The 26,037-nt window shown below is 42.5% G+C and overlaps 1 protein-coding gene and 1 long non-coding RNA gene across 12 annotated transcripts in view; one reads left to right on the forward strand and one right to left on the reverse strand.

Moving 5' to 3' along the window:
- Window positions 1-1,504: 1,504 nt before the first annotated feature.
- On the forward strand, window positions 1,505-25,322 carry LOC135421512 (uncharacterized). Its single transcript, XR_010434038.1, has 3 exons — window positions 1,505-5,830; window positions 7,451-7,914; window positions 21,281-25,322. It is a non-coding gene; the product is annotated as an uncharacterized LOC135421512 (long non-coding RNA).
- FGF13 (fibroblast growth factor 13) overlaps window positions 8,844-26,037 on the reverse strand; it is a 313,357-nt gene continuing 296,163 nt past the window's right edge. For all 11 annotated transcript variants that reach the window (XM_064670076.1, XM_064670075.1, XM_064670071.1 and 8 more), the window contains 2 exons: window positions 14,621-14,819; window positions 8,844-13,331 (listed from right to left, as the gene is read on the reverse strand). In XM_064670076.1, coding sequence (XP_064526146.1) covers window positions 13,195-13,331; window positions 14,621-14,819 — 336 coding nt within the window. In that variant the 3' untranslated portion in view covers window positions 8,844-13,194. The remainder of the gene's footprint in view (window positions 13,332-14,620; window positions 14,820-26,037) is intronic.

A 26,037-nucleotide genomic window follows, 5' to 3' on the forward strand; every position in this document is an offset into this window, starting at 1 on the left:
AAAAATTTTACTCTTCAACTCTAAATTTTGCACCTGCAATATTAAATTGGATTTTTGCACCTGCAAGTTGAAGGCTTCTGTCTTTTTGCTGATTCTTGGCAAGTCCTGTTCAGGAAGCTGTGAGGGAGCTTGGGACAGGCACATCCTTGCAGCTCCAACAACCCCCCACCCACACAGTCCCATCCCTTGCTCCTTCCTTCCAACACCTCACATCTCAGCCTCATTTTTAATGTGTCTGCAACAACATTCCACTGCTTACTGTGCTTTGGAGAGCAGATTTTTTTTCCTCCAGTTTCTAGGCAAGGTGCATTAGCTGCACTGAGACACATGTGAGCTGCTGTTCTGGGGCCAGAGCCCCTGCCCGAGCAAGAGCCTTTTGCCATAGCTCAGCATCATCTGCAACACACCATGAAGTGACCGGGTGCAACAAGAGAGATGCCAGAAGTCAGGGCAAGAGAAGGGTGGTTTTAGCTCAAATAATGAAGCAGCATTTAAAGCCTAGTCATAAGCCAATTCTTGGTTTTCACAACAGAAGTTTGGATTTAGAGGGTGGACTGTCTCCTGAATCCTAAAACCCATTTCCTGGTGAATTCTTAATTCTGCAAGTAGGTCACGCCTGCTGTCTCCCTTTGGGAATGGTGGAGACTTGACAGGTTTAAATAATAACTCTTATCTCTTCTCTCTTTGATGTTAGATGTCACTAAGTTGTTCCCTGCCATCCGCTTTTCATTTCTTCTCTTCAATTCCTGCAAAACTCTGCTGAACACACAAGTTAATGAAGGATAAGATATTTCTAGGTCCCACCAATTTTTGTAGCACATGGTCTCTCCCCCACCCCCAGCATGACCCATCGCAGTGGCCTGGCATGGGAGACAGGCTGGAAGAACAATTATGTCCTGTGAAGTTGTGGGCATCCAAAGCTTGTCTTTAAGCTACAGTTTCAGTGCAAAATGGCCAAACTTGACAACTCTCTGCCTATCAAAGAAGCCGCAGTCTATAGGGCATGGCCAGGTGTTGGGCAAGAGCATCTCTGCAGAGTGTGGAGGCCACATCCAGCTGCTGGACACAGAGGCATTGGCACTTCCAGTTCCACCACAATGTAAGTACAATGTCTTACTCTTGTATTTTACCTGTATGCATTCCACTGAGTCTCTGTCACAGAGGTTTCAGCTTCCACAAGGAGCCTTATAAAGACCTTGCCCTAATTATGGAGTAATTCCAGTGACATTTTAAATTACGGGTGAGTTTTACATAATTCTTTTGATACGTGTTGTTATGACATGTAAAATTTTATCTTTGCCAGATGCAGTGAATTATGTAAGATCTTTGTTTTGCATTTGTCAGGATAATTTGAACCACTGCACATTTAACAAATGCACTTTCAAAGGACCCATCCCCTGATGCAACTGCGATAGCACACGTAAGCTTCATAAACTCTATTAAATTTCTATTAAATTATATAAGCTAACAGACAAGTTTATATGACAGTGTTCAAACTCCAAAGTCAAGTGTGCGAGAAGCAGGAAAAGCCTTATCCTGAAATGCAGTGTCTTTCCTGGGCTTCCAGGGATGGCTCATTATATGATCAAATGCTGTTTTTTTCCAAGGCGGCCCTACCTGCCTGTCTGATGCAAATCAGTGGGCAGCAATTCAAGAATCTGTTTTCTTCCCATCATCCAGTGTGTGGCCCCAGCCCTTGTTTACTGCATTCTGTTCAGCCTTGCTGCAAAGATGAAATACTCTTTCCACTTGTTTGGGTTTTTTTCTGTGACACTCATTACTCTTGTCATGTTTGTTTATTCCACATGCAAACTATTAATTAATTTGTCTCTGTGAAGCCCAGTAAGGCAGGGGAGAAACATTATCACTTCATAGATAAGGAACAGAAGCACAGAAAGATTCGGTCAGGAATGTGAATTAATTTGGGGTGTTCAACTTAAGATGCTCAGGAGCTGATATATCTGTGCATTTATGATTTATTTGCTTGCTTTAGTGCCAGTGTGTCGTTGGGCACCGCCAGGGCAGGACTGCAGTGGGCAGCTGGACTGCCTGGTCACAGCAGAGGCCCAAAGCACTTCCCAGGGTACAAGACCAGAAACAGCAGCCAGATGGAGGTGAATGGAGAAAGATCATAGAACCCTGGAATGGTTTATCTTGGAAGGGGCCTTAAAGATCATCTAGTTCCACTCTCTGCCATGAGTAAGGAGACCTTCCACTGGACCAGGTTGCTTGCAATCCCATCCAACCTGGCCTTGAACCCTTCCAGGGATGGAGCATCCACAACTTTTCTGGTAAGGATGGCGGGATAAATGCAATGTCTTCTTGATCAGGCACACAAGGGGAATTTTAAAGAAAGGGGCTGAAGGAAAACAGTGATGTGGCTTTATGGGGACTTCTGACAACCCTTTTAGTGAAAAAAAGTTTTCCTAATATCCAATCTAAATGTCCCCTGGTGCAACTTTAAGCCATTTCCTCTTGTCCTGTCACTCGTTACATGGGAGGAGAGACCTCTTTTCAGGTAGTTGCAGAGATCTCCTGCAGCCTGGTCAAAAGAGCAGCAATTCACCCATCTCCCCTCACTTGGACTGCAGCAAGGACTTTTATCAGGCAGGAAAGCACAGGTAGCCACAGGAGCCCAGCTGCAGGGTCCACGTTGAGCTCACCAGAGTCTTTGGCTTCCTTTAGACTATAATTTGCCAGCTTCCAGCCCATAAACAAGAGACCTGAGAATGACTCTGGAAACTTTCACCTGTCCAAGCTCCAAGAGTATTTATATAATTTAATCGATAAATTGCATTGATGTATTTGCACTAAGTAACTCCTTGAGATCTGGATAATAGATAAGGGTGTCCATGGGGCTGTATAAACACATCATAAATAAATGTAGCTTGCAAATCAATTGCCAGATATGATGATTGATCTCCTTGTAGTAAAATAATGTGATGTCTGCCCATTATGGATTTTTAAAAAAAATCTGACCTAAGAGGTTTCAGAGTAATTTATTTGAGGAAGGTTGCCCTTTAAGCCAGATCCTACACTTTTTAAAAGGTCATGGGGTTTAAATATCATGGTTACTTACAGAGCATGGCTCCCTAAGTGGTCTGACAGCTTCTTCATCAGAATATGTTAAGGTCCTGGTCAAATAAGCGCCTGGCCATTGAGGCTGAAGGCTGGATTCTTTCAGGGAATTTCACTTTACCATCCTCTTTGGCTGCTGGTGATGAATGCATGAAGAACTGTAAAGGTTATCCCAAACACCTGGGTACATTAACACATGTGAAGAACAGCACATTTTCCTTCATCAATTCACTGGCTGGGTCATTTTCTGACATCAGTGAGAGAACTGGGAACAGTATAATGTGTTGTTTTACTGCACTGCATTCCATGCTAGCTTTGTGCAGGCAGGAGACAAATCTTTCTGATTGAGATACCTGTAATCCCAGGTATAGTGAGCCCCTTTTTCAGGCAGCTGAGCCAGATTAGACTGTGGCCATCAGATCCATTACTCAAGCTCAGGGCTCCCAAGCTGTGCACAATTGAGCTGACTTCCAGTGTTATTCATCCCCTGATGCATTATTATATAGGAAGGAGAAAATCCTTATTCTAATTAATTATTCTAATTGATTAACCTGTTCATCAGGTTCTCAAAAAAAGGCCAAATTTCCTTGTCTCTTTATCTTCTTCAGCCCCTCTGAGCACATGCAGTGCAGTAAGTCGGGGCCACATGGTCCAGATGTCTCTCTGTAATCTGCAGTTCCACTGTTCCACATGGTTTTTTAGATTTTACTTTTAATAGGAAAAAGGACTTTAAAAGTAATCCATGTGCAATTGTTTTTCACGCCTAAAATGTTTTGCCTTTGCCTTTTTTACCCATGCTCTCTTTTTCATGCACTTTTAGGCATGCATCACTTTATTTTATCGCACAGCATTCACTTTTAAGAAGGGCAGATAGTACTTGAGTAATTTGGATTAGGATGTTTTTGTTCTAAGAGAATTTATGGGACACTGGAATGTACATATTTGCTGCTAAAGTCTTAGTTGATTCTGCAGATAAATTCACAGTGATGGCCTGAAGTCCGCTTGGGCACAGATGAGGTATTTGGCAGGGCACTGTTATCCAATGCATACGTGAACTAACAAAGCCATCTGATTACAAATTCAGATTACAAATCCAGCTTACAAATCCATGGTTTCCTTCTTGTTATAAAGAAATTACATGGATTTATCCCACGGTTTGGACAAAAATAAAACTGGTTAAAGCCACCGCTGCTCAGCCGCTCCCCTGTTTGTTCCAGGATGCAATATACTTGGGCTTGATGAGCTCATTCGTTTTGGTTGACCTTTCTGTAACTGCAGTGATTTTTCCTCTCAGATCCATTTTGCAGGAGGGCAATCACAGCAGAGATCAGCTTCGGTGGTTCAGAACCTGGTGGCTGGAAGTTTTATTGGCATTTAATGAAGACTTTTGGTACAAGACAAATGCCCAGATCTGTAGGCAGCCCAACTTTCAAAAACTTCTTCACCACTTTTGAGTCATCATTAATGCCATCCCACTCAGTGGTTATTCCTAGGCCTACTCTCTCTTCCCAGCACTTTCTTGCACATATACATTTAATTTCCTTTAACCCTTCTGGTGATTAACCTTTTCCCCACCTCTTGTCTCATCTTGCCTGGCAAGCTCCATCAAGCTCCAGCTCTGTAGTCTTTGTCAGCTGCTTAAACCCTTCTGCATTTCCACGGCAGTCTTCAAATACTTGAGATCTTTGTGCAGCTTTTTGTGAAGTTTTAGCAGCTGTCTCCTCTCCCTGTTGCTGTGGCTGAGGGACTGGAGTCTGCTTTCTTCTTTTATGCCCTTGCTGAGCAATTCTTCACTGTTGCACTTCACCCTGACTGATCAGAATCTTTCCCACTGCAAACTTTGATAAAGAAGTAAAAGGGTTATTCCCTTCCTGCTCACAAGATGAGTCAGCCAGTAACAAGGGGAAGGTTGGCTTGTGAAAGTGCTTGCATGAAAAAGACTAGTAGGGTTTTCATCTCCTAAACATTTTCCAGTTTACTGCCTTGGCAAGGTGGATTGCTGTGTGCTCCAACCTCACTTCACACCACAAGGTGTTCCTTGAGCTTCCTGGTGCTGGCCCCATTCTCACCAGTTCAGGCTGCTTGCCAGGGGACTCTAATATGACAATCATAAACTGATACATATAGATCTATCTATCTATCTCTCTATCTATCTGTATATATGCATGTATTTATATATGTGTCTCTATGTGTGTTTATATTTTTCCTGCATATTTGTGTGTGTGTTTATGGTAATACATTTCAATGTGCTTGTGTGAAGACATTTTCCTCCTCAGCAGAATTTAAACCCTGAGTGGCCTGCTGTCTGTCTGATGGAAGAATTCTGCCTTTGTTTCTGTTGAAAATGACAATGATTTAGAGCTGGCTCAGTAACCTGTCACGGAGGGATGTGCTCTGCTGTGGGTGAGCAGCTGCCAAAGCTCTGCTGGAGCCAGATGTGTAACTGGGGAGGCACAGTCCCCCGCTCTGCAAAGTGCATATTGTGAGGGGCCACACTGAGAAGGACCCTCAGCAAGTGACCTCCTGTGGGGAAACACCAGTGAGACGCTGGCTTTGCCTGGTAGCAGGGATGCCACAGACCTGCCGTGGGAGGCTGACACGTGCCCAGCCTCCATATCGTGCATCTGGAATGTTGATTAAGTTTGCATAAAAGGAAACAAGGACTAAGCATTAGTGACCAGGAAGACAAGATTTGTTATGTGTCCGTAGGCTGAGCCTTGGGGATCATCCAAGCAGAAGAGGACACTAGCTGGTAAGAGCAACATCCATATTTCTGACTGCATTATGATTTCCTTTGCTCTTTGTTTTTCTCAGTCTACCCTGAGTAAGTGATTATAAGACCCACTGATTGAAACTCCCTAGTTAATCTTATTATATTATCTAATGCAAAACCTTTGTGGTTAATGCAAAGTAATATTTTCACCAACTCTGAAGCAGATGAATTACCAAATGTTGCCACTACTTCCAAAGGCAGTAATTGTTCTTTTAAATTAAGAAAGTAAAAGAAAAACACCCCTTTAAAAAACAACAAAAGTTCTGTGTTTGTTTAACAAGAAAAGAAGTTTAATTTTTAAAGATTGCTTTATATTATTAACTCAATTATCAGAAGAGATGGTTGGATGAGCAGACAATTAAAAGAAGGAGAAGCTCAGAAGGAAAAGTTCATGAGTACATTAGGAAGACAATGGAGGAAAGTAAAACTATTTCAAGTACTATTTGAAGGAAATCATTTGAGAAGGAAATAGGATTAATTAAGTTTTGAACCAGTTAATTTTGATATCTAAAAATATTTCATAGATTAACACTGTTACTTATGCATGAGGTAATGTCTGAGGTCCTTCAGCAGTAGAGTGAATTGCTGGTGTAGATAAAGGAACTTCAAACCAGCATGGGACTCCAGACTTACCAGTCCTTGGTGTATTCTGCAACTGAGATTAGGATCAGGCCTTGAGACATCTGCAACAGAGGAATTTGAACTGTGTCTCGTTTTGCTGTACTGTCGTGGGTCAGGGTGTGAGCTCAGTCCTGCTAAACTCAGTGAATGGCAGTAGTTTTGTTGTGTTTCATGTAAAATGTGCCCCACTCTCTGACCCTCAGGCTCCATCCTCTCCTTCACCTCCCTTTATTGGCCTTGTCCTTTTCATCATAAAGGAAGTGAAACTTTTACTTCATTGCTCTAAAAAATCTTTGGTAGAGCATTAGAGTGATCTGGAAGAACATGGGGTGAAGGCACTGTCACCAGAAACCCCCCTGAACAGGAGTATTTCTCCTTCTGGCATTTTATCCCTATAATCCCTTCCCTAGTGCACACAGCACTGGGGATGCTCCAAGTGTCCTTTGCAGGGTTTCTGAGGACAACACTAATTCATGTAAACTCTTTTAAACCCCTTCTTTTCCCTGTTCCTTTTGAGAGGGTGTCTGAAAACTTCTTTCTTCCCCAGATGTGTCTCCCCGAAGTTCTGTTTGTAGGGCTGATCCTGAGCTCACAAAAAAGATAGTTTTCACTGAAAAAGATAGTTTTCACTGACTTTGCCTCAGACCTCAATAGGTTTTCCCTCAAGTTAGATATAATACTGTTTGAAAACACTAAAAGACCTCTGAGTTCTTGTCTGTATGAAACTCACCTGCTGCAAAGGTTTGGACAATGGAGTCTCTACCCTCACTCCAAGTGCTGGGCCCTGCTTTGCATAACCAGGTCCAACAACTGAATTACATCAATATGCAAAGGAAGGGTGAAAGAATGATCTGCTCACCCCACTGCTACAGGGGCTTTTGTTTATGTCTTAGATTTCTTTAAGGTGTGGGTGAAGAATCATGACAAATTACTTTTCAGAGCTTTGCAGTCTATTCACTAATTAATTACTTTTAACAGGTGCCAGCCATGGTCCTCCCAGTGCTGCTGCTGCCACGGCCGTTCAGCCACAAGAAATAGCATTTCACTGTCAGTGCCTGAGCAGTTCTTTTCTCTGCAGAGCCCCCAATATCACCCCAGGCTCCCCTGGGAGCCTGCTTTGAGCTATCTCCACGCAGGAGCAAAGACAGAGTGTAAAAGAGCTGCCAGTCTGCTGTGTGTTCCCCAAAGAATGCCATCGACAGCTCAGATCAGCCCTGATCAACATCTCATCACATCTACCAGCTCTATGTGTAACAAATGCCAGGACAGGGAGAACTCTTCCTCCAAATACAGATGTGATGGCCCTTGGTGGTGGGTGGTGTTCTGACCATGTCCTTGGCAACAGGACAAGCTGAGAAAATGAGTGTGACAGACAACGTGTGATGCTGAGAAACCCGTGGGACATGAAAGCATTCATCCTGCCTTCCAGTTGTTGAATTTAGGTGAGACATGCCAAACATATCTGGGGAAAAAGTTAAGCCTACGAGTGCTTGAAAGTAATTTTCCATATGTGGTATTTAAGAATCTTAAATTTCAAATCATTAATAATGATCTTTGAAGGGAACCCTATAAACTGTCTTCTAGTTCCTGATGAAATGGAATAATTTATTACATCAATTTCTCTGATTAATGTAAAACATGTTTCAAATTTGGGGTTTCCTTTAATATTTAAACTTCCCCTTGAGAGGAGCTGCCTAAGGCGACTGCCCCCCAAACTGATGTGGCATGTCCTCAAAGCAGGGTAAGCTCTGCTACTGGAGCCAATCAGCAATAAAAGCCATTGTACAGCAGAAAACCCAGCTTGTTTCAGGAGGCATGAACCAAAAGGCATTAACCAGGAAAGGACAGGGCCCCACAGCTCGGCTCACTCATGCCAGGGAAGAGAGTTTCTTAAAAATTTACTTGGTGAATGGGGAATTTTATGTTCTCAAGAACATCACCCTTCCAAAGGAGCTGAAAAAAGGCCAAAGCTGGTGTTGTTCAGGTTAAATTGCATGGCAGGTCTTTTCCCTAAGAAATCAAATTATTTTAAATAGGCTTTCTACCATACTCATATGTCATTTTTGCAGAGGCAAAGTCGGACAAAACCATGGAAACTAAGCTCCAACATTTAGAGTAGCCATTCCCTGAGCTGCATCACACTTTCTGTGTGCTTCATGGACCACGTCAAGCATACAGAAAACTGAAGGATCCATCTGTGTTGGTCTTGGCTTGACCACTCAAGTTGCCCCTCTCTGGTTCAGGAAAACAGAGGAAAAATACAATGTCAGAAGGGTCTATATCCCAGGAAATGCTAAGTGATGGTGTAGTGCACTGTAGAGCCCTTAAACATCTGCAGTGATAAAAAAATTAGAGCCAAGACAAGAGGGAGTCTGTTTTAGAGAGAATCATTTATTAGAAGATAGGAGGTTGTTACGTACAGATTCTGTTCTGCAAAAGTGTCCTGGTCAAGGATATGTCAGGGAGACATTTAAACCCATTAGAGCTGGCTCTGGTCTCCACACAGAGATACTCAAGACACAGCAGAGCTCTGCCAGACCTGGCTCTCATGCTGGTGCTCAGCTGGGGAGAGGCCTGGCGTACCACAGCATCCCTGAGCTCATTACACCGTCTTTATCCCACTGGAAAACCTGGCCTGTGGGCTGGAAACCAGTGGTGGGGACACCAGACGGTGCTGCAGAAGGGGCACTGTTCTTCCCTGGGCTAACCTGGAGATATTTTCCCGAAGTAGGGAATTGTCTTCCATCGTGCCAGCGATGAACATGGCTGAGCAAGTGGCTACGGAGGTACAACCATGCTATGAGGTAGCATGAGGTAAATTAAAAGGAAAAAAGAAAGATAGAGAGAAGAGCTCTTCCCACCCTCTCACACCCCAAAACCAGGCCAAGCAGCAGTGCCTGAGCCCCCTGCAGAGGCCTCCAAGAAAGCAGCTCTGACAGGTGGATCACAAAAATGAAGCAATTTTGTCTCATAGTAGTTATGCTCCTAGTAGTATTCCTCCCAATTTCATGGGTGACCTGTTTTCTTTTGGGTTGGCAGGTAGCATTTGTCAGCCTCTCATAATGTCTCTGCACAGCCCCTGTGGAGGCTCAGCACTTTGCCAAGTGAAGCCCAGGTGCATCAGAAAGCTGCTGTGATGGATTTACACCTCCTGAGCCAACTCCAGGACCAAGGTGTGCTGCTTGGATTGTGGGCAGCACTGCTGGAGAGGCAGGGCCAAGTGAAATTGCAGGTGAAAAGTATTAGTCACCTGCTTGGCCATACCAGAAGGGCCTGAGACCATCTTCTGCAGATGGTCAGTGGCTCACAGACAGCCCATGGGCTTTTTCTTATTCCAGGTGTGCATCTCACTGCACTCTGCTGTTGTACCTGTGGCAGAGCAAAGCAGGTTCACCAGTGGGTATAATTTTTCTTTTGTTAGATAACCATCCAAATGGACATCTTCCCAACATCTAGCAGGTTTCTTAAAGGAAAGTATTATCCAGAAGACATCTGTGTAACTTCTTACTTTATGAGTGCTAAAAGATAAATATATATTTTGGAGTCTGACTCCTTAGCCTGGTCCTCTGATGAAGCCACATTCTTTTCTTGTCTTAACTTCACTGGGCTAGAAGGTCACCTTCACTCACTGCCTGTAAAGTCACATTTAACTCTGATTTTCCTTATTAAATCCTAGTTTTGGCTCCAGAGAGTACATGTAAAGCCCTGGGTATAATACCCCACTTTCCTCATAAAGTACATGAGCTTTTGTCTACTATCAGGACTCTATCAAGATTATTGTGCTTTCAGTCCTCAATAACCTGAGGGAAAAACTACTGTTGGAACAGGTTTGAAAGAAATTTAATATAATTGTCAGAAACATTTGTTTATGGCTCATCTGTCACCACATCTCTCTCATCTGTCACCACATCTCTCTTCTCATCTCCATCCAAGAGTGGCCTTTGTTAGCTTGGTATATTAGAGAGCTTTGGAACTAGAGATTTGGCAGTGAATGCTCACAGCTGACACCAATGTCAGTACAAAAGATGGGTCAGACTGCAGACCTCAGAAGGGATGATTTGTGGGACCAACATTTTCCTTTCACTTCAGATGACCTTCAGGGTTGGAAGTACTTGGAATGGAGAATAACAGGAAGACTGCAGCTATAAAGTAAAGCAGCAGAGCTCCAGTTATATTTAGGATAGTAAACACTCAGCACTGAACTAGCTTTGCTACAGATATGCCTGTTTTTAAATCAGGTTTTATGTTCCTAAGGCACTCAGATTCCTTTTTTGGAACATGTAACCCAATAAATTTGATTTTTAGGGGTTGGAGAGTTAAATGTTTCCCAAGGGCATCCCATACTTAAGGAAACAGATGCTCCAGACCCACTGAGTTATCGAAATCTCTGGAGCAATCATGACCACAACTTCAATTTTTTAAGATTTTCTATGGCACTAGTTGTGCTCCCACTTTCTTCACCCTATGGAAAGGGGCAATCTGGGGCCCCCTGGGCCCTCTGAAGGTCAACAGGTGGTATTTGGGGACAGCAACACCCTGCTCCAATATGGGAGCTCAGTAGGCCAGAGCTCTTTACCTCTCTACTATTTGCCACAAAATGATGAATCTGGGGGGTTTGATCTGAAACATAATCTCCTTCCCTCCTCTCTCAGCCCTAACCTTAAAAAAATGCCAAGCACTGACCCAGCTGGTTTAGTTTCAGACTAACATTTCTGGTTCTTCAGCCACCCATGATGAAAACTTGTCCCTACTAGGACTTCTTGAAAAACCTTGGTGAGTGAAACTCACCTGTCAGAGCTTCCTGGATGTTGTAGATGAGAAAAGTTTTCATGGATGCTTTTGGAGAGAAAAGGCAGGAGAGAGGGATGTTTTCTCTCCGGAGCATGTGCACAAAGGCGGAAGGTATGGGAGCTTTTTCCCCTCAAGACCAGATAAAGCTGGCTGATAAATGTACCTGCAGTGATGCACAGCAAACACTGGGCATCATCCAGGTGCAAGCAGGACTGGACTTCCCGGATCTCTTTGGGACCTCTGTGCTGGGGGCTCCGAGGAGGTTTGCTGCGAGGTAGCGCTACGTGGCTGCACTATGGGAAGTCTAACAGGGAGGGCAGACACGGAGAGGCTGGAAAAGCTCAAAGCAGAGAAGTGCAATTCACTGGGGCTCCAGCAGCGCACGGCAGAGGGGTCGTTACCAAGACTTTGTGGCACTTAATTGTCACTGTGTTTTGAGTATCTCAACTGGGCACACAAGACCAGTTCTAAAAATATCCAAAAGAAAGAACATGTTCTAATTTGTATAGTGTATGGCATTACAGGGGAATGACCCATCACACAGAAAGATTTTGAACATTAATTACAGTATCTTTTATAACTTTTTAATTTAATTGCCAACCCTTTTCCCTTTAAATTAATCATGGATGTACAGCATTTAATCAAATAAGCTTTTTAAAAAAGTACATCTTAATATAAATAGTTTATTCAGTGCATGGTTGTGTATACAACAAATAATAAACAACTCTTTTGTACCAGGCAGAGAGCTGCCTGTACAGAACTAATTCAGTTTTGGAGCACAGAATCCAACGATGATTAATGCACAAAATCTTACACATCATGCAACTCTATGCCAATATTCCAACTTTCTCCCATGCAACAGACATGATGACCTAAATGGAAACCTAACTACATTTTTTAAACAATTGTTTCCAATAGCATGTATAAGTATATGTTGTTTAGGGGTAACCTGTCCTAACGCTTCCTCCTACACAATATTCACGTGCCCGTTACAGTGAAAGGACTTTTACAAATAAGACATTTCTTATAAAAAAATTAAGTCACCTTAATTCCACAGTTTCTGTCTTTAGAAAAGAAGCCACAACAATAGTTTAACATGACACACAAAATGGAATTAAGAGAAATCTACACTGGAGGATAATTTTATCCCTTTCTGTTAACTTCCACTTGGGATAACAAAACAATTCAATTCCTACAGACTGGGGTTAGCACAAGAACTTTACCAGAAACTACAAATCTATAAAAATTTATATTTCATTGTGTTTAAAACCACAAGAACACTGTTTGCTTGAGCCTGAGACACCAACTCTCAGTTCCAACCCTGATTTTTTAATTATTATTTTTTAAAGACATAGCTTTAAAGACCCATTGGAGTTCAGAAATCAAAAAGCACTATTCCAAATTAAAGGATACATTTTTTTTTATCAAGCCTTAGATATAAAACGGTAAGCCAAGGAAACAACAGAGTTTACATATTTGTTTTTTGTTTGCCCCTATAAAACATACAAGCATTAAAATTTCCTTTGAAGAGCAAAAGTGGTCTTTTTCTGAGTTGGAAAGCAAATTCTTATCAGCAGTGAATGCTGTGAAATGTTTTTGTTTCGGATTCCACAAAGCATAGGAGAGAGAGAGAAAGAGAGAAAGAAAAAGTGAGAGAGAGAAAGAGCTGGACATTTCTTCTCCGAGATTTATTCCGCAGTTATGTTTGCTGGCTATCCAACTGCCTTGTGATATGCACAAGCATATTCTACATAATTGGGGTATATCCTTTGACAACCAGTAGATCTAATGGCTGATAAACGAGTGACCTATGCAAGTTCAGTGGCTTGTCCTGGGCAATTGAATGTTTGGATGAAAGACTGCTAGTAAGAATTCAACTGCATCCAGAGGTAAGGTTCTGTTTAGAGAGCACTTGGCTTGCCTGAACCTGGCTACGTTGACTCATTTTGGCTCATGGATTTACCCCCATTTAGCACTCCTGAAACACTTCTGCTCTTTGTTGGGGTCCCACTTCCCGATCTTGAGAACTCTGTGAGATCGTGGAGAGAAGGTTCTTTGTACATTGCCACTGCAAAGCAAAAAAGAGGCAACACATCAGCACATGTCATGGGCTACTCAGTCTGTGGGTGCAAAGTCCAGCTGTGAAATGTTGGGATTTTTCATTTGAAAATATGCAATGTAATGAGAGAATGAAAAACCATGGCAAGTAGAACTCTCCATTTCAAACAGTCCCTGAGGGTCTCTGAGGTTGTCTTCAACAGATTGACATTTTAGAGAAGGGAAAAACCACAGCTCCTCCCTCCCTCCCTCTTCCAGTTAAACCACCCACCTACCAGCTGCAATTAGAAAATTCTACAAGATAGACCTAAGCTAATATAAATCAACATTTCCTTATTAATCATGAATTAGCACTGTTGGCAGCTGTGATTTGACCTGTTACCTGTACATGTAGCCTAAGCAGGTAAGCGTGAAAATGGATTTTGAGTCTTTTGTTTCCTTTGTTTTCACACCCATTAGAAGTGAGGATCAACCTTGGCATCAGTTGCCTAGCACCTAGTCCTAAATGTAGAATGCCAGACTAGACCAGCATCCACCCAGGGTGATGTACCTTTGAAATATCCTCTCTGATTTCAAAAGAACACTGCCTTAAAAGGCTACCTAAGAGCATAACCCAGAAATGGAAGGCTTCATTCCTCTTAGGGAAAGAGCATATGGAAGTTAGTTCTTCTGGAGAAAAGGAGGCACTTTTATACATCGACTGAGATCTCCCTCTTGGCATTGACCAAAGAGGGAGCCAAGACTGACCACAAGTCTGATTCAGATCCCTCAGTTAACTGGGATGACTGTATGTCCTGGTTTTTAATACCCAGTGGTATATGTAAGCCACATGCATTATTACCTTTAGTGTCATATGCTGATGCCACTTTAATTGCAGTTAAACAAGCACAGCACATCTGAGCTTTATCCCAGGCAAAACCAGACAAACAAGCTTTCTGTAACAGGAAGCACAAATTGACAAGCTATACAGCAAGTCATTAATGGCCTATGAGCAGATGTTTGGGCCATTTCAGGATGAGCCTTCATTACCTATAACAGGGACAGTGTTGACTTTGGGCACAAAGAAACCAGTAATGTTTCTGGTTACCAGTAACTGTATTTGGTTAAATTAGAGAAATGCTGAGGTAATGCAGAAAAACCTGAAAAAAGCAGCTCTGGTTAGATTAACAGCATGTTACAGAACATTATACTCCTGTTAAATAAGTAGCCAGACCCTGCAAATACAAATACACAGCAATTAAACACCTCTAACACAGGTCAGTGTCAGTTCAGACGGATGGAGTGAACCCAGGCAATTACCTTTTAATGGTTTTGGAAGGAAGTGTGCTGCAGGTTTATTTTTCTTCACGTGGTTTCCTTTCATTATTTCTCCTTCTTTGTTAAGACCCAAATACCAGCCCCGACCAGACTGTTGCTGTCTGTAGATCATTGAAGAATATGTCACGTAGTAGTTTTCAAATACTGATTCTTTGAACTTGCATTCAGGTGTAAAATGTTCCTGTAAGGAAGTAACAGATGTGCTGAATCTCGCATCAGTTAATGAGAAAGCATCCAATAACCATTGTTTTCCCAATAGTTAAAAGACATACCTCTCCAGCTATGAAACATGGGTCCTAAAAGTATTAAAAAATCAGTAACACCATTTGAAACCTGTGAAATGATGCTGTGAGCAGTTCTAAGATCTTTTTGAACGATGAGTATAAAGTCTAAGTGAAGATTTATTGATCGATGCAGCTAATCAATGTTGGGCAGATGTAGCCCTGATGTCAACCCCGTGGGACCAGCTGTGGTCAAGCCTCATGGGCGGGAAGTGAGGCCACGTAATACCTTTGTTAACTGCTGGCCTTCACTGTTTACGAGGAAAGTGAAATAAAAATTCAAAGCCAATATGCCATGAATAAATGGTTGTCTCTTACTAACCCAGCAATATTAAATTAGCTCGTAGCAGCTGCCTTCTTGGTCTAATCTACGCTCTTTCTCTGCCCGGCGTATCATCCATGAAAGCCCAGCTGTCAGAGTCCCACTGCAGACATTAACCTCTGCTCCAGGACTGAGCCACAGCTGGAAGCCTGCAGGATCGAGCCTTAGTCTTCATGTTGAAATGCCCTGCTTCTTTTTGGGAGATGGTATTGGGCTAATAGAGCAATAAACCAGGACAGAGCCTTTTTCTTCCTGCCAGTGGTGTGGCTGGCTTTCCCTGTGCAATGATCCTGACTGAACCAGTGTCATTGCACTATTGCCCAAATTCAAAAAAAGATACAGACATGAAACACGGGTCTTAAAGGGATCTCAGACCAAACCACAAGTCTTGACAGCACTACTCAGCTGTTTCCTAAGGCTTCTAAGTGGTCCAGGTTTTTTAACATTACAAGTTCTGAGAACATCTCACTTATGGAGTCTAGATGTTCATAAAATATGAAAGAGGAAGGGTTGGTCTGGTGATGCAAATGTTAACATCACAGTCCTGCCTGTCATCACACCACAGAGCAGCCAGTTGTTTGCTGGTCTTCCCTTGTGAAGGCAGCCAGCTTCAGAGAACTGCCCTTGTGCTACAGAGGCGTGAAAGAAAGGAGGAAAAATTGTGCTTGTATAATGATTGTCATTTTGATTTTTAAATATTACAGGAAATTAAATGCCTCAGAAGCTTAAGATGTTTTTATCTAGTTCCTCAAATATTCTTATGTGAGAAAAAGACGGTATTAGAAAAAAAAATAGAAACCCACCACTGTGTTTTTTCTGCACATCTTTTGCCATTTTGTCTCCATAGGAGAAAGAAAAAAGCTCTCATACTTTGACTGGCATTTGCTTCAACAAAGAATGTGAAGTAAGCAATTTTCTTCTCTTTTTCCTTCAAGCTAATTGGCTGTTATTTAGTTAATTGACAATTGGTTTCAATTGCTGTCAAATGGGGACAGCCACTGCATTTTTGTAAGATTTCTGCATAAAAGCCTTCCCTCGCTGTTGGTGCCCAGCACCAGCCACAGTAACAAAGACTATTGCAATTAGCAGCAAAATGGAAAAACTACAGTGCTCTCACTGGAAGACTGTGGTTTATGTACAGTAATTTGGAGCTGTTTTGGGTACAAAGGCCTGCTTGTACACAGCAGCAGAGGGTCAGATTGCAAACAGAACCACAACATTTACCCTGGCTCTCTTAGGAAGCAAGTTAACCTCGGTATGAGCAGCAGCTCACAGAGTCCCTTGGAACAGAGGGACAGAAAAAAAGACACTAAAAGCTCCTTCACTCCTGTTTTCTCCCTTGGCCCTGGTGGAAGTACTGTGCAGCTGAGTTTGCAGTTGAGCCCATATACAGCCAGACCAGTCCACATGGTGCAGCTCAGTGTGCCAGATATCCTTGAGAGCATCACAGGCAAAATCCTCACCCTGAAACTCAGCAGGAACTACAAAGGGGTGGATTCTCATGACAAACAGTGGGGCACAGAAACAGACACATCTCTTTACTGTGCTCAGTTATCATGGCAAATTCCCTCCCAGTTTTTCTGGCACTAAAGCAAGACCACCTCATTTCTCTGACTGGCTTGGCACAGAATTGTGCCCCTTTCTCTTAAATGATACCTGCTTAATTCCTTGGCCATGGCTGCAGCTTCAGAAAGGTGCTGCACAGAGGGAAAGGCATCCTTCTTGCCAAATAAACAGCTCCCACAGAGCTCAAGTGCTCTGCCTGCTCCTGAATACTAAGCAGCTGCTCACCTTTTGCAAGAGTTTGTTCCCACCCGTCACTTGCCTTTAGTTTAATCCAACGTGTGTCTTTCCCACTCATTACAAAAAGAGCCAGGGAGGAGAACTGCAGAGTGAAGCTTTGAATAAGGAATGGTAGCATGGGGGCATTACAATTAAAAGGTACTTCCCTAAGCTTGGCAAGTCCACATGCCAACTCAACTGGGTATGGACAGAACTTCTATGAGCACATCAATTTGAAATACAGTGCAGAGCAGTAAGTGCAAATTGGCCATTATGTTATCTCTGCTGCAAATTCTTTATTAATATACTGAGGAAGAGCAAGCTAAAGGTGGGAGAGGGCTGACTGCCCCAATTAACACTTATCTTTTCCAGCTCATATAGTCAATCCTATGGAAAATTTATAAACACAAAGAAGTGTTTAACTCTAAGGTCAGTTTTTTCCTTTCTCTCAGCTGTCACCTTTGTCCATTTTTGCAAGGAAAATAATTCAAATGATTTCCAGGAAGTCCCGTGTTATGAATAAATTGTTACACAAAACAGATGAAATTTAAGTGTTTGTGTGGAACTATTCCAATCTCAGCTTACCTCAGAAGTCAGGGATGAAGGTACCTACACGACAGCAAACTGCGCTCACTCAAGCCCCTCACACATACACCCTAACACTGAATGAATGAATGAATGAATGATAAATAAAAGCTAAAGAAAGTGCTGGATTCACTGTAGTCATGACTCAGCCACGCTTAAGTAAGCAAGAAGATGAACTGTCAGGAGCTGCTGCTTAGTTTTGAGCTCATCAGCTGAACTATTGAAAGGTTCCTTCATGAACAAATCTGCAGCTGCATTAAATATGTGAAAAATAATTTAGAAAGAATAATTTGGTGCATGATAATATGGTAAACAGCCTTGTAGCATATACTTAGTGGCTATACTTCCAGGAAGCTGACTAGATTTTATCTAAAATAATCCAGTCTTCATTACAGGTATGCCAAGCCTGAAAGGTGAAATACCGTAAAAATGAAGCTGGAATTCTTCTTGTTCTAATAGTGCAAAAGCCATGTTTCAAGCCAAAGACCATCCAAATTATCAGCCATCACACCTTGCACACCCATCACACACTGCAGGATTGCCAGTTAATTATCTTGTGCCCCAAATGACTGTGATGCAGGAATTCAGACTCCCCATAAGCAGAAGACAGGAAATCTGCTTTTAAGGAAGGTATTTAGTGTCTTCAAGATTCTGTGATATCATAGGAGCCTCTCATCAGGATGGCTGTATGCACAGGGCAGAGAAGGAGGATGAAGATGTTTGTTCTCTGCTATTTATTGCATACTGTATTTGCATTGTGGATACCATCAGCAGGGGCCATCACCAAATACTTCATTTTAAGTCATTAGGTCAAGATTGAGTTTGTTCAGTGGGTTCAGTGTCCTGCAGCTGCCCTACAGCAGCTGATTAGAGCAATCATAAATTTTATTCAGATGGATTTAGTGCTAGAAGCATGAGTAAACAGCAAGAAAAGAAAAATTAACTTTGAAAAGTATTCAGGAAAAGTATTGAGGACTTGGGAAACTTAGAAAATGTTCTTACATGTTGAGCATGTAATTATACTCCTTGTGATCAATGACTATGTCAGCATATGGGATTTATTCTTTATTTTCTCCACTTAATGAAAATTGGATATTTTTTTCTTCCATATCCCAGTTTCTTTCAGGACTATAATGTAGCCCAGGATTCCATTCTATAATCATGAATTTTTGAAGGAGCCTCGTTAAGGCTCCAGAGTAGTGATTTTCTGTGCCACTGAACCTGCCCTTTTTTATTAACAGAGATTGATTTTCTCCATCTTGGCATGTGAAGTTCCAGGGTGTATCCTCTGGATCATCACCCTGCAATGTGCAGTGATATCAACACTACGAAATGGGAATACTTCAACTTTAATATTATCAAAAATAACAGCTTTTAGATCACCAGTGTGAGAAGACCCACTGAAAAAACTGGTATTTCCTGAAGCCACCAAAAGCTGTTTGCTATAGCAATGGAAACTGCAATTATCTTAAAACAATTTATTTTGGATCAGATATCTCACAGTTTCCACAGACAGGTCCAAATCCCAAAATATTGTCCATTTTGCTTAAATTTAGTTATTTTGAGGAATCCTAGTGATGTTAGTGGGAGCAACTCACAAATTATTAATACGTACAGATCCTGTGGGGATTAGGAAGACTGTTTGACTGTAATTCTGACTGTAATTCTGACAACAGTTGCCAATCACAGCAACAGAAATGCTCTCTAAAAAGCTGTGGGGTTTTGAGGGCAGATGTATCAGCTCAGTGAGGTGGCTGCTCTTCTTCCAGGAGAGTTGTCACAAAGACATTGTAGGTAGCCCCAAGCCCTCAGGAGGTGCTGTAAGGCTGAACTAACTGCTGCCTGAAGAAATTACCTACTGCTGAACAGGAATTTGTGGAAGACTGTAATTCCCCTTAAATTCCCTTCAAGACATGTGCACTGGCTATAAGACCACGGAAGGAAAAAAAAATTAGATCAAAATTTATACAGAGGAGTAACACTAAATTATTTCGTCAGGTAAACAACTTAATGGCAGGAGTGATAGGAAGTCACAGTTTTCCTGGAAGGTGATCCCAAACTACTCCACAGCATGGAACTGCCTTATTGCTAGTGGAATAAACAGGAATATATCAAGTCACACATTGTCAGTGGTGTGAAAACTTATTTAGGACAAAGCTTTCAGAAAGAAAGCTCCCTAAAATGGAGCCCAAGGAAGCAGCTGGATATCCAGCACCTCCAAAGTAAGATTTCAGGTTGTCAGTAGGTATTCTCTGAATCTATGAGAAAAGCATTGAAAAGATCCTGTAATGATTCCCTTGACATTGTTCCTTTGCACAGCAAATCAAATGCACCAACTCAGGGAAAAATGCACACAGTGAACTGAAGTAGAAAACATACTAATTACAAATACAGAGAGCTAGAGGTGTAAGTTTTGTACATTACTCTTTTTCTATCCTTATCAGTGAGTGACTAATTTGTGAAAACGTGTCCAAGCCATCTTTGCTCAGATTTTTAAGTGGCATTTAGGCACATAAATAACCAACTATTTCAAGCCTGGTGCGTCACCTCTCAGTGTGCTCTGCCCAGGGAATGGATGTACTGCCTGATGACCCCAGGGAAAAGACTCAATGACCATAAATATTGAAATTTAATTGAGACAGGAACTATGCATGATCATATTTTTGTTCCCTGTCTTTTGATGATGCTTCACTTCTAAAACTGTGTTGATTAACCAAAGCCTTCCTTCACTGAGGCAAGAGAACTAAGGTATGATACGTACAGAAAGGAGACACTCTTCTGATTACTGCACAGGAAATTAATCCTGTTCAAAAAAGCCTGTAATGTGGTTAAAGCTTCTGCAAGATGCCACCTCACAGATTTCAAACACAGGTCCCTTTTCTAATCTGTTCCACAAAGTTATGAGGTGCAATTTACTTTGCATGAATAAAAAAGGCAGAAGATCCACTTTGCCCCAAAATGCTTGTCTTCTGCTTCATGTGCAGATGATCCTGCAACCACAGTACAGGGAAAACCTCTGCCATTACTTGAATGATCAAGTCTTATTTGAATACTTTCTAGTGCTCGCACCTACCTTTTTTTAATTTCTGCAGCTTTAGGACACCAGACTTGCTAGTCCTAGTTCAAAATCAGAGAAATTCAAATAAAATAAAAGGAGGAAACTAGTCGTTAAACATTGCCTGTTTAGTGAAACTTGGGAATTTTCACTAAGCAGTAAGTGCCCACCAGGTTGTCTGAGGACTCTAAACCAGACTAATGGAGAAGATCAGCAGATGTGTTACAATCCTACTATCACCTAGAAGACATTTTAAAAATCTTATTTAATTTTTATTGTTTCCCACATACAAAAGGCCTGCTTCCAAATCTGTAAAGGAAAGACTATGTGTTAATTTGCAATTAGGCCTCTTTGGAGCGAGATCTTCTTATACCAGAGTAGGCAGAGATTTGTGTTTTTTTGTTTGTTTTTTTTTTTAAAGAAAGATTAGAATAACTTCCTTGATGCCTGGCCAAAAGTTGTTTTGATTCATGGACTACCCTGCCAGGTTTGGTCAAGGACTGGTTAACGCCACTACAGTCTCTGGCTAAGGCACTTCCCAGATGAGAAGTGGGATACGGAAGTATCTTGCATGTTTTCTCTGTATTTCCTCACTCTGATCAAATATTCTTCTCTAGGTATGTGCCACTGAACATTTTTGGGTGGAGAGCTTGCTGGACCTTGGATCTGACCTGCTGCAGCTTCTCATGATCCTTCCACATAACTGAGTCAAGCAGAGGAACTAAATTTTCCTGGCTGAGCAAAGCACCAAGAGCTGCCCCTGTATGAGATCTGCATGGTGAGAAAACAGGGACGCTGGAAAAGATGTGCTCCCTGAAAACATGTTGGGAGAGATCCTGGCTGCTCATCCTGTCTGAGAGATTGAGTGATCACTGGAGGCAGCTGCAGCAGGTCACTGTCTATACACAGCACATAGGTAGCTGTGTGTAATAAATACCCAGAGCCCACTGAAGCTGGCAGATCATTTCATCAGCCTTGGAATCGTGCCAACTGGTGAATCCTGCTTCCATTCAAAGCTACAAGAGAACTCCCTTTTCCTCTCACTAGGCTCACAGTTTTCCCCAGAGCACCCAATCCTTTTCATAATTTTCCTAAGCTCATTATCTCTGTTCCCTGCGACAGAGGCTTCCACAGGTGAAGCTGGCACTGCGGAAAACATATTGAAGATGTGTCTGTTGTTGTTTTTTATCATAAGCACATTTTTGTCTTGTTTTTTTTCACAGCTTTCTTCCCTCAGCTTTTAATTTTGGAAAACGGCACATAAAAGTACCTGGTCTGCCTCTTCTGTGCCATTCATTACCCCACATCTCTTCATCATGTCTCTGCTTATTTATCTCTTGTCTTAACCAAGCAGGCCTAATCTTTTTAAATCTCTTCTCATATGAAAGTTTCTCAGTGCCTCTAATAATTTTCATTACCCTTCACTGAATTCTTTCATTTTTTTTCCCCTCTATCATTTCCAGAACTGAAAAACAACATTTAAAAAGAGGTTTTACCATTGAGTTGCATAATGGAGGTGAGATATTTTCAGTCATTTGTGTTATGACAAAGTAAAATGGTCTTTGCTGCTTAGCCTCACTATTGTGCATTCTTACTAAAGTTCTCTATCTTTTCTGTCTCTGATAAATATGGTCCAATTTTATGGTATTTCTGACCCTCTGGTAAGTCAGTGTACCCAAGCTTAGATATTAAAGGAAGGGAGAAGGAAGCAAAAGGCAGATAGGACATCTTTCTTCCCCAGAACTAGAGCAGAGAGCCCCAAAAATGCTAACCAACCTATACAGCATACCCGTTATTACACAGATAACCTGCCAGACACTGCAATCAGATTTCTAGCAGTTATAATTGACATCAAATCTTGGTATTGTCAATTCTCACAGATACTCTCTGTTGAGCAGAATGTCCTCAGCTTAAGTGCGTCACACATGGCTTTTTTTAAAAGAACAGATCTAAGTTGAAAAACTCCTTCTAAAGTGTGAGGACCATGTTCTACTCCCAGTTACAGACAGCTCTGCATCCCACTCATTTTAATGGCCAAGCCCTGAACCCATTGCCACTCACTTAACATGGCTACTGGCATGAGATGCTGAAGGCCTAAGAGATGCTGGAGCCTTGGCATCACCACAACTGCCTTGTTTTGAGGGAACTACTTGTGGTTTGTTCCTCTGAGTTGCTAATTGCCCTCCAGCTCTCCCTTTGGCTTTGTGTGCTACCACCTCAGCGGGACACATGGACAGAGACACCGTGCAAAGCCTGGCATCTTCCACTGAGCAGCACCAGACTGCAGCAAGAACACACTGAGAAGTCGCTCCATCCGGCAGACAAGTGTGGTGGGAAGAGACATCACTTTGTCACAGCCTGGCCCTGCAAGGGGAAGATGTCTGTGAGCTGGCAGGAGCAGCTGAGAGAGAAAACACATTCCTGTCCCAGTAGCCCTTTTACACAATTACTCTTGTGTTCGTCTACATGACTGCTGTCACAGGGGGAAGCCCACACTGCTGCTGCTGGGGCTGCAGAGCACAGGGCAGCAACCAGGGGTTAATTTGCTCCTGCACAACGTGGCTTGGCCAGCATTTGTTAAAACAACACCTGGGAGCAAGGGGCAAGAAGGGTAGAGCAACCTTTCTACTGCCACACTGAGCACCTTGGCTGTACCATCCCAAAATGCTGCTTGCAGCTGTGTGGGCTGTGAGGGGCTGCAGGAGGCAAGTAAACCTGGGATGGGGTCCAACAGGCAGCAACAGCACCTGTCTCTGGACACTCCCAGCCTCAGAGAGGATGGGCAGTGATGCTGGAGCATTGCATCACCAAATGCTCCCCTGACACTTCTGTAGTCCAGCTTTCCCAGTACCAGGGGGCTCCCCAGACAGGCTCTGTGGAAGCAGTAGGGCTAATTAGAAGAGTGTAGGATTTACTGCTGTATCCTAGATACAGGACATTAGCTCTGGGCTAAGGAGATGGAAGAGATCTCCTTCAGACTGACACCCATGAATTCATGCAGATTTATCTTAAAGGGCTGAAAAACAATAATCTAATCAGTGTTTGCAGCAAGCTCTAAATCTGTCTGTTTAATTACAAGCAGGGACATGACCCCTTTTGCAGTGGATGCTCCTAAAATTCTATGGAGAATCAAGAAAGCACACAAAGGTTTTTCTTTTTGGGGGGAAGAGCAGCTGAATGAACAAAAGTCAGAAAAAGTGCTACCATCCTTCCTGTGGGAATAGGTTATAGCTGGGAATGCTGTTTCTGTGGTAACCTGCAACCTGGCTGAAAGCCTGTCTGTACAACTGCTGTGAGTTCAGGTGGGTAAGTCGATGTGGAACTGATCCCATTGTTCTTTGCTCCTCTGGTGAGGTGCCACTCTATGCTTCTGGTGGCAAATGCTCTTTCACCCACAGGCTGGGCAGGTAGCTCTCCCAAGCACAGTCTCTGCTCAGTTCAGACCTCCCCAAACTACCACCAGCCACTTTGCTGACACTGAAAAAGAAAGATAGGGTCTGCCCCACAGGAAGAGATTAGAGGCTGCTGAACGAGCTCTTTTTCTGCACACAAGAAATTGCCTCTGCTCACTGACTGCGAGAAGCTGCAAGTGGAAGATAAATAACAGCACGAGCTGCAGGAGAAGGAATAATGCCACACTACATCAAACAGGTCCTTGTTTCACTGTCAGCTTAGAGTCTGTTCCACACGAAAGGACAGCCCTGCCATTTGGCCTGGGTATTTTATTAATGTGGATGCACATTTATGGTGCCGTGGATTAGCCGATTACTCTGGCGTTCAATACCGTCCTTTTACACTGGAGTTCTAGGCAAAGAAATTTGTCCTGTTATTCCCTGTGTGCGGTTAACAGCTCTCTCAGATGGCTGCTGCTCTCTCCCCAGACATCTCTGTGCACTGACTGCTCTGGAACCGCTGCTGTAGAGGTGCTTCACCTATACCAATACAGCCAAGCATGTTTTAGGAAGCCACTGTAAAGCATTGTAAATTACTAAATGCAGTATCATCTTTGGACTGGCATTATATACTAAAAATAGTGAGCAGTGACTCTTTCACAACCTGATACAAAATGTATTATGGCCAAGGGAAATACTACCCACACCTTTACTGCATTTTGGTCAGTTCTTAATGTTCAGGTAGTCTGCAAAGAAGCACAGACATCTTGCTTTAAGAAATCTAGGCTATGTGATATTTGTCATTTTACTACAAAGTGTAAATATAAAAGACTGAGTTTAATAATAATAATAATAATTATTATTATTATTATTATTATTATTATTATTATTACAGGTTCAAGAAACTGGTGAGCTCCACCCTGACCAAACCAGTACCTCTGTCTGACCAAACGGTAATAAGACCTTTTCAAATGAGCTTGATTTACTGAAATCCATTTATTCATGAATGCTGTGGATGGATGCTTTTCAAACCGTGGTATTTTGACTGTGCCAGGGCATTACTGGCAGCCAAGCCCTGCTTCTTGATACAGAGCAGCGATGCTCTTCGGAATTCCTCCACCCTCATAGCTCCCTAAATGATGCTATCGACCATATGCTGCTAAGAGGATCTCAGAGGGATGTTTGTATTAGGTGGCAGGCTAATTGTGGCATTTGAGAGATTTCAGATGGCAAAAACTTTTAATAACAAGATAATAAAGATTATACAAGGGAGATGAGATGTAAGAGTGATCCTTTATTTGAAAGCTGATGCTGACTGGTAGAAAACATTTGTTTCAGCAGGTAAAGAACCAGCCGAAGAAAGGATACTTATGCAGAAAACAGGCTCAATTTCTCTCTGTATATGATGTATACACATCTTATAAGCAACATTTTCAGGGTCCAATTCATGAAAATTGTAGTTTGGGGAAGTTTTCCAGCACCTTGCACATGAAGAACTGTGCAGCAGAGCAGAGTCCAGCTCCCCTGCACAGGCACAGGTAACGGGAGTGCAGACATACTGGGTCGTAATTCAGGGAAATCGTGCACTAGCACTTAAATCACTGCATTGCTCAAACAAGCAAGTTGGCACCACGCAGGTTGAGAAATGGGAAGCTTCATGCTACAGTCAGCACTCGAATCACAGTGTGCTCTCCAGTAAAGCCTGAACATGTCCCTGGGAAAAGCTCAGACAAGGAGGCAGCAACCAGTCCCTTCCTCCTCTCATCGTCCCCTTGGAAACCAGCCCAGGCAGAGCCCCAGGAAAACATCACTGAAACATCAGATAGGCCCACAAAGCTGCCTCCAAAGTACACATAATGCAGAAAGAAACAAACCTTTCCAATACCTCACTTTCATTATATGGCTGTGATAACATCTAGAGACTGGACTGAACGTTACATGTGCTCTTAACAGTCCTCCAACCACTGTCCTAATGAAGTTAA

This window comes from Pseudopipra pipra, chromosome 13 (genome assembly GCF_036250125.1).
Source record: "Pseudopipra pipra isolate bDixPip1 chromosome 13, bDixPip1.hap1, whole genome shotgun sequence".
NCBI lineage: Eukaryota > Metazoa > Chordata > Aves > Passeriformes > Pipridae > Pseudopipra > Pseudopipra pipra.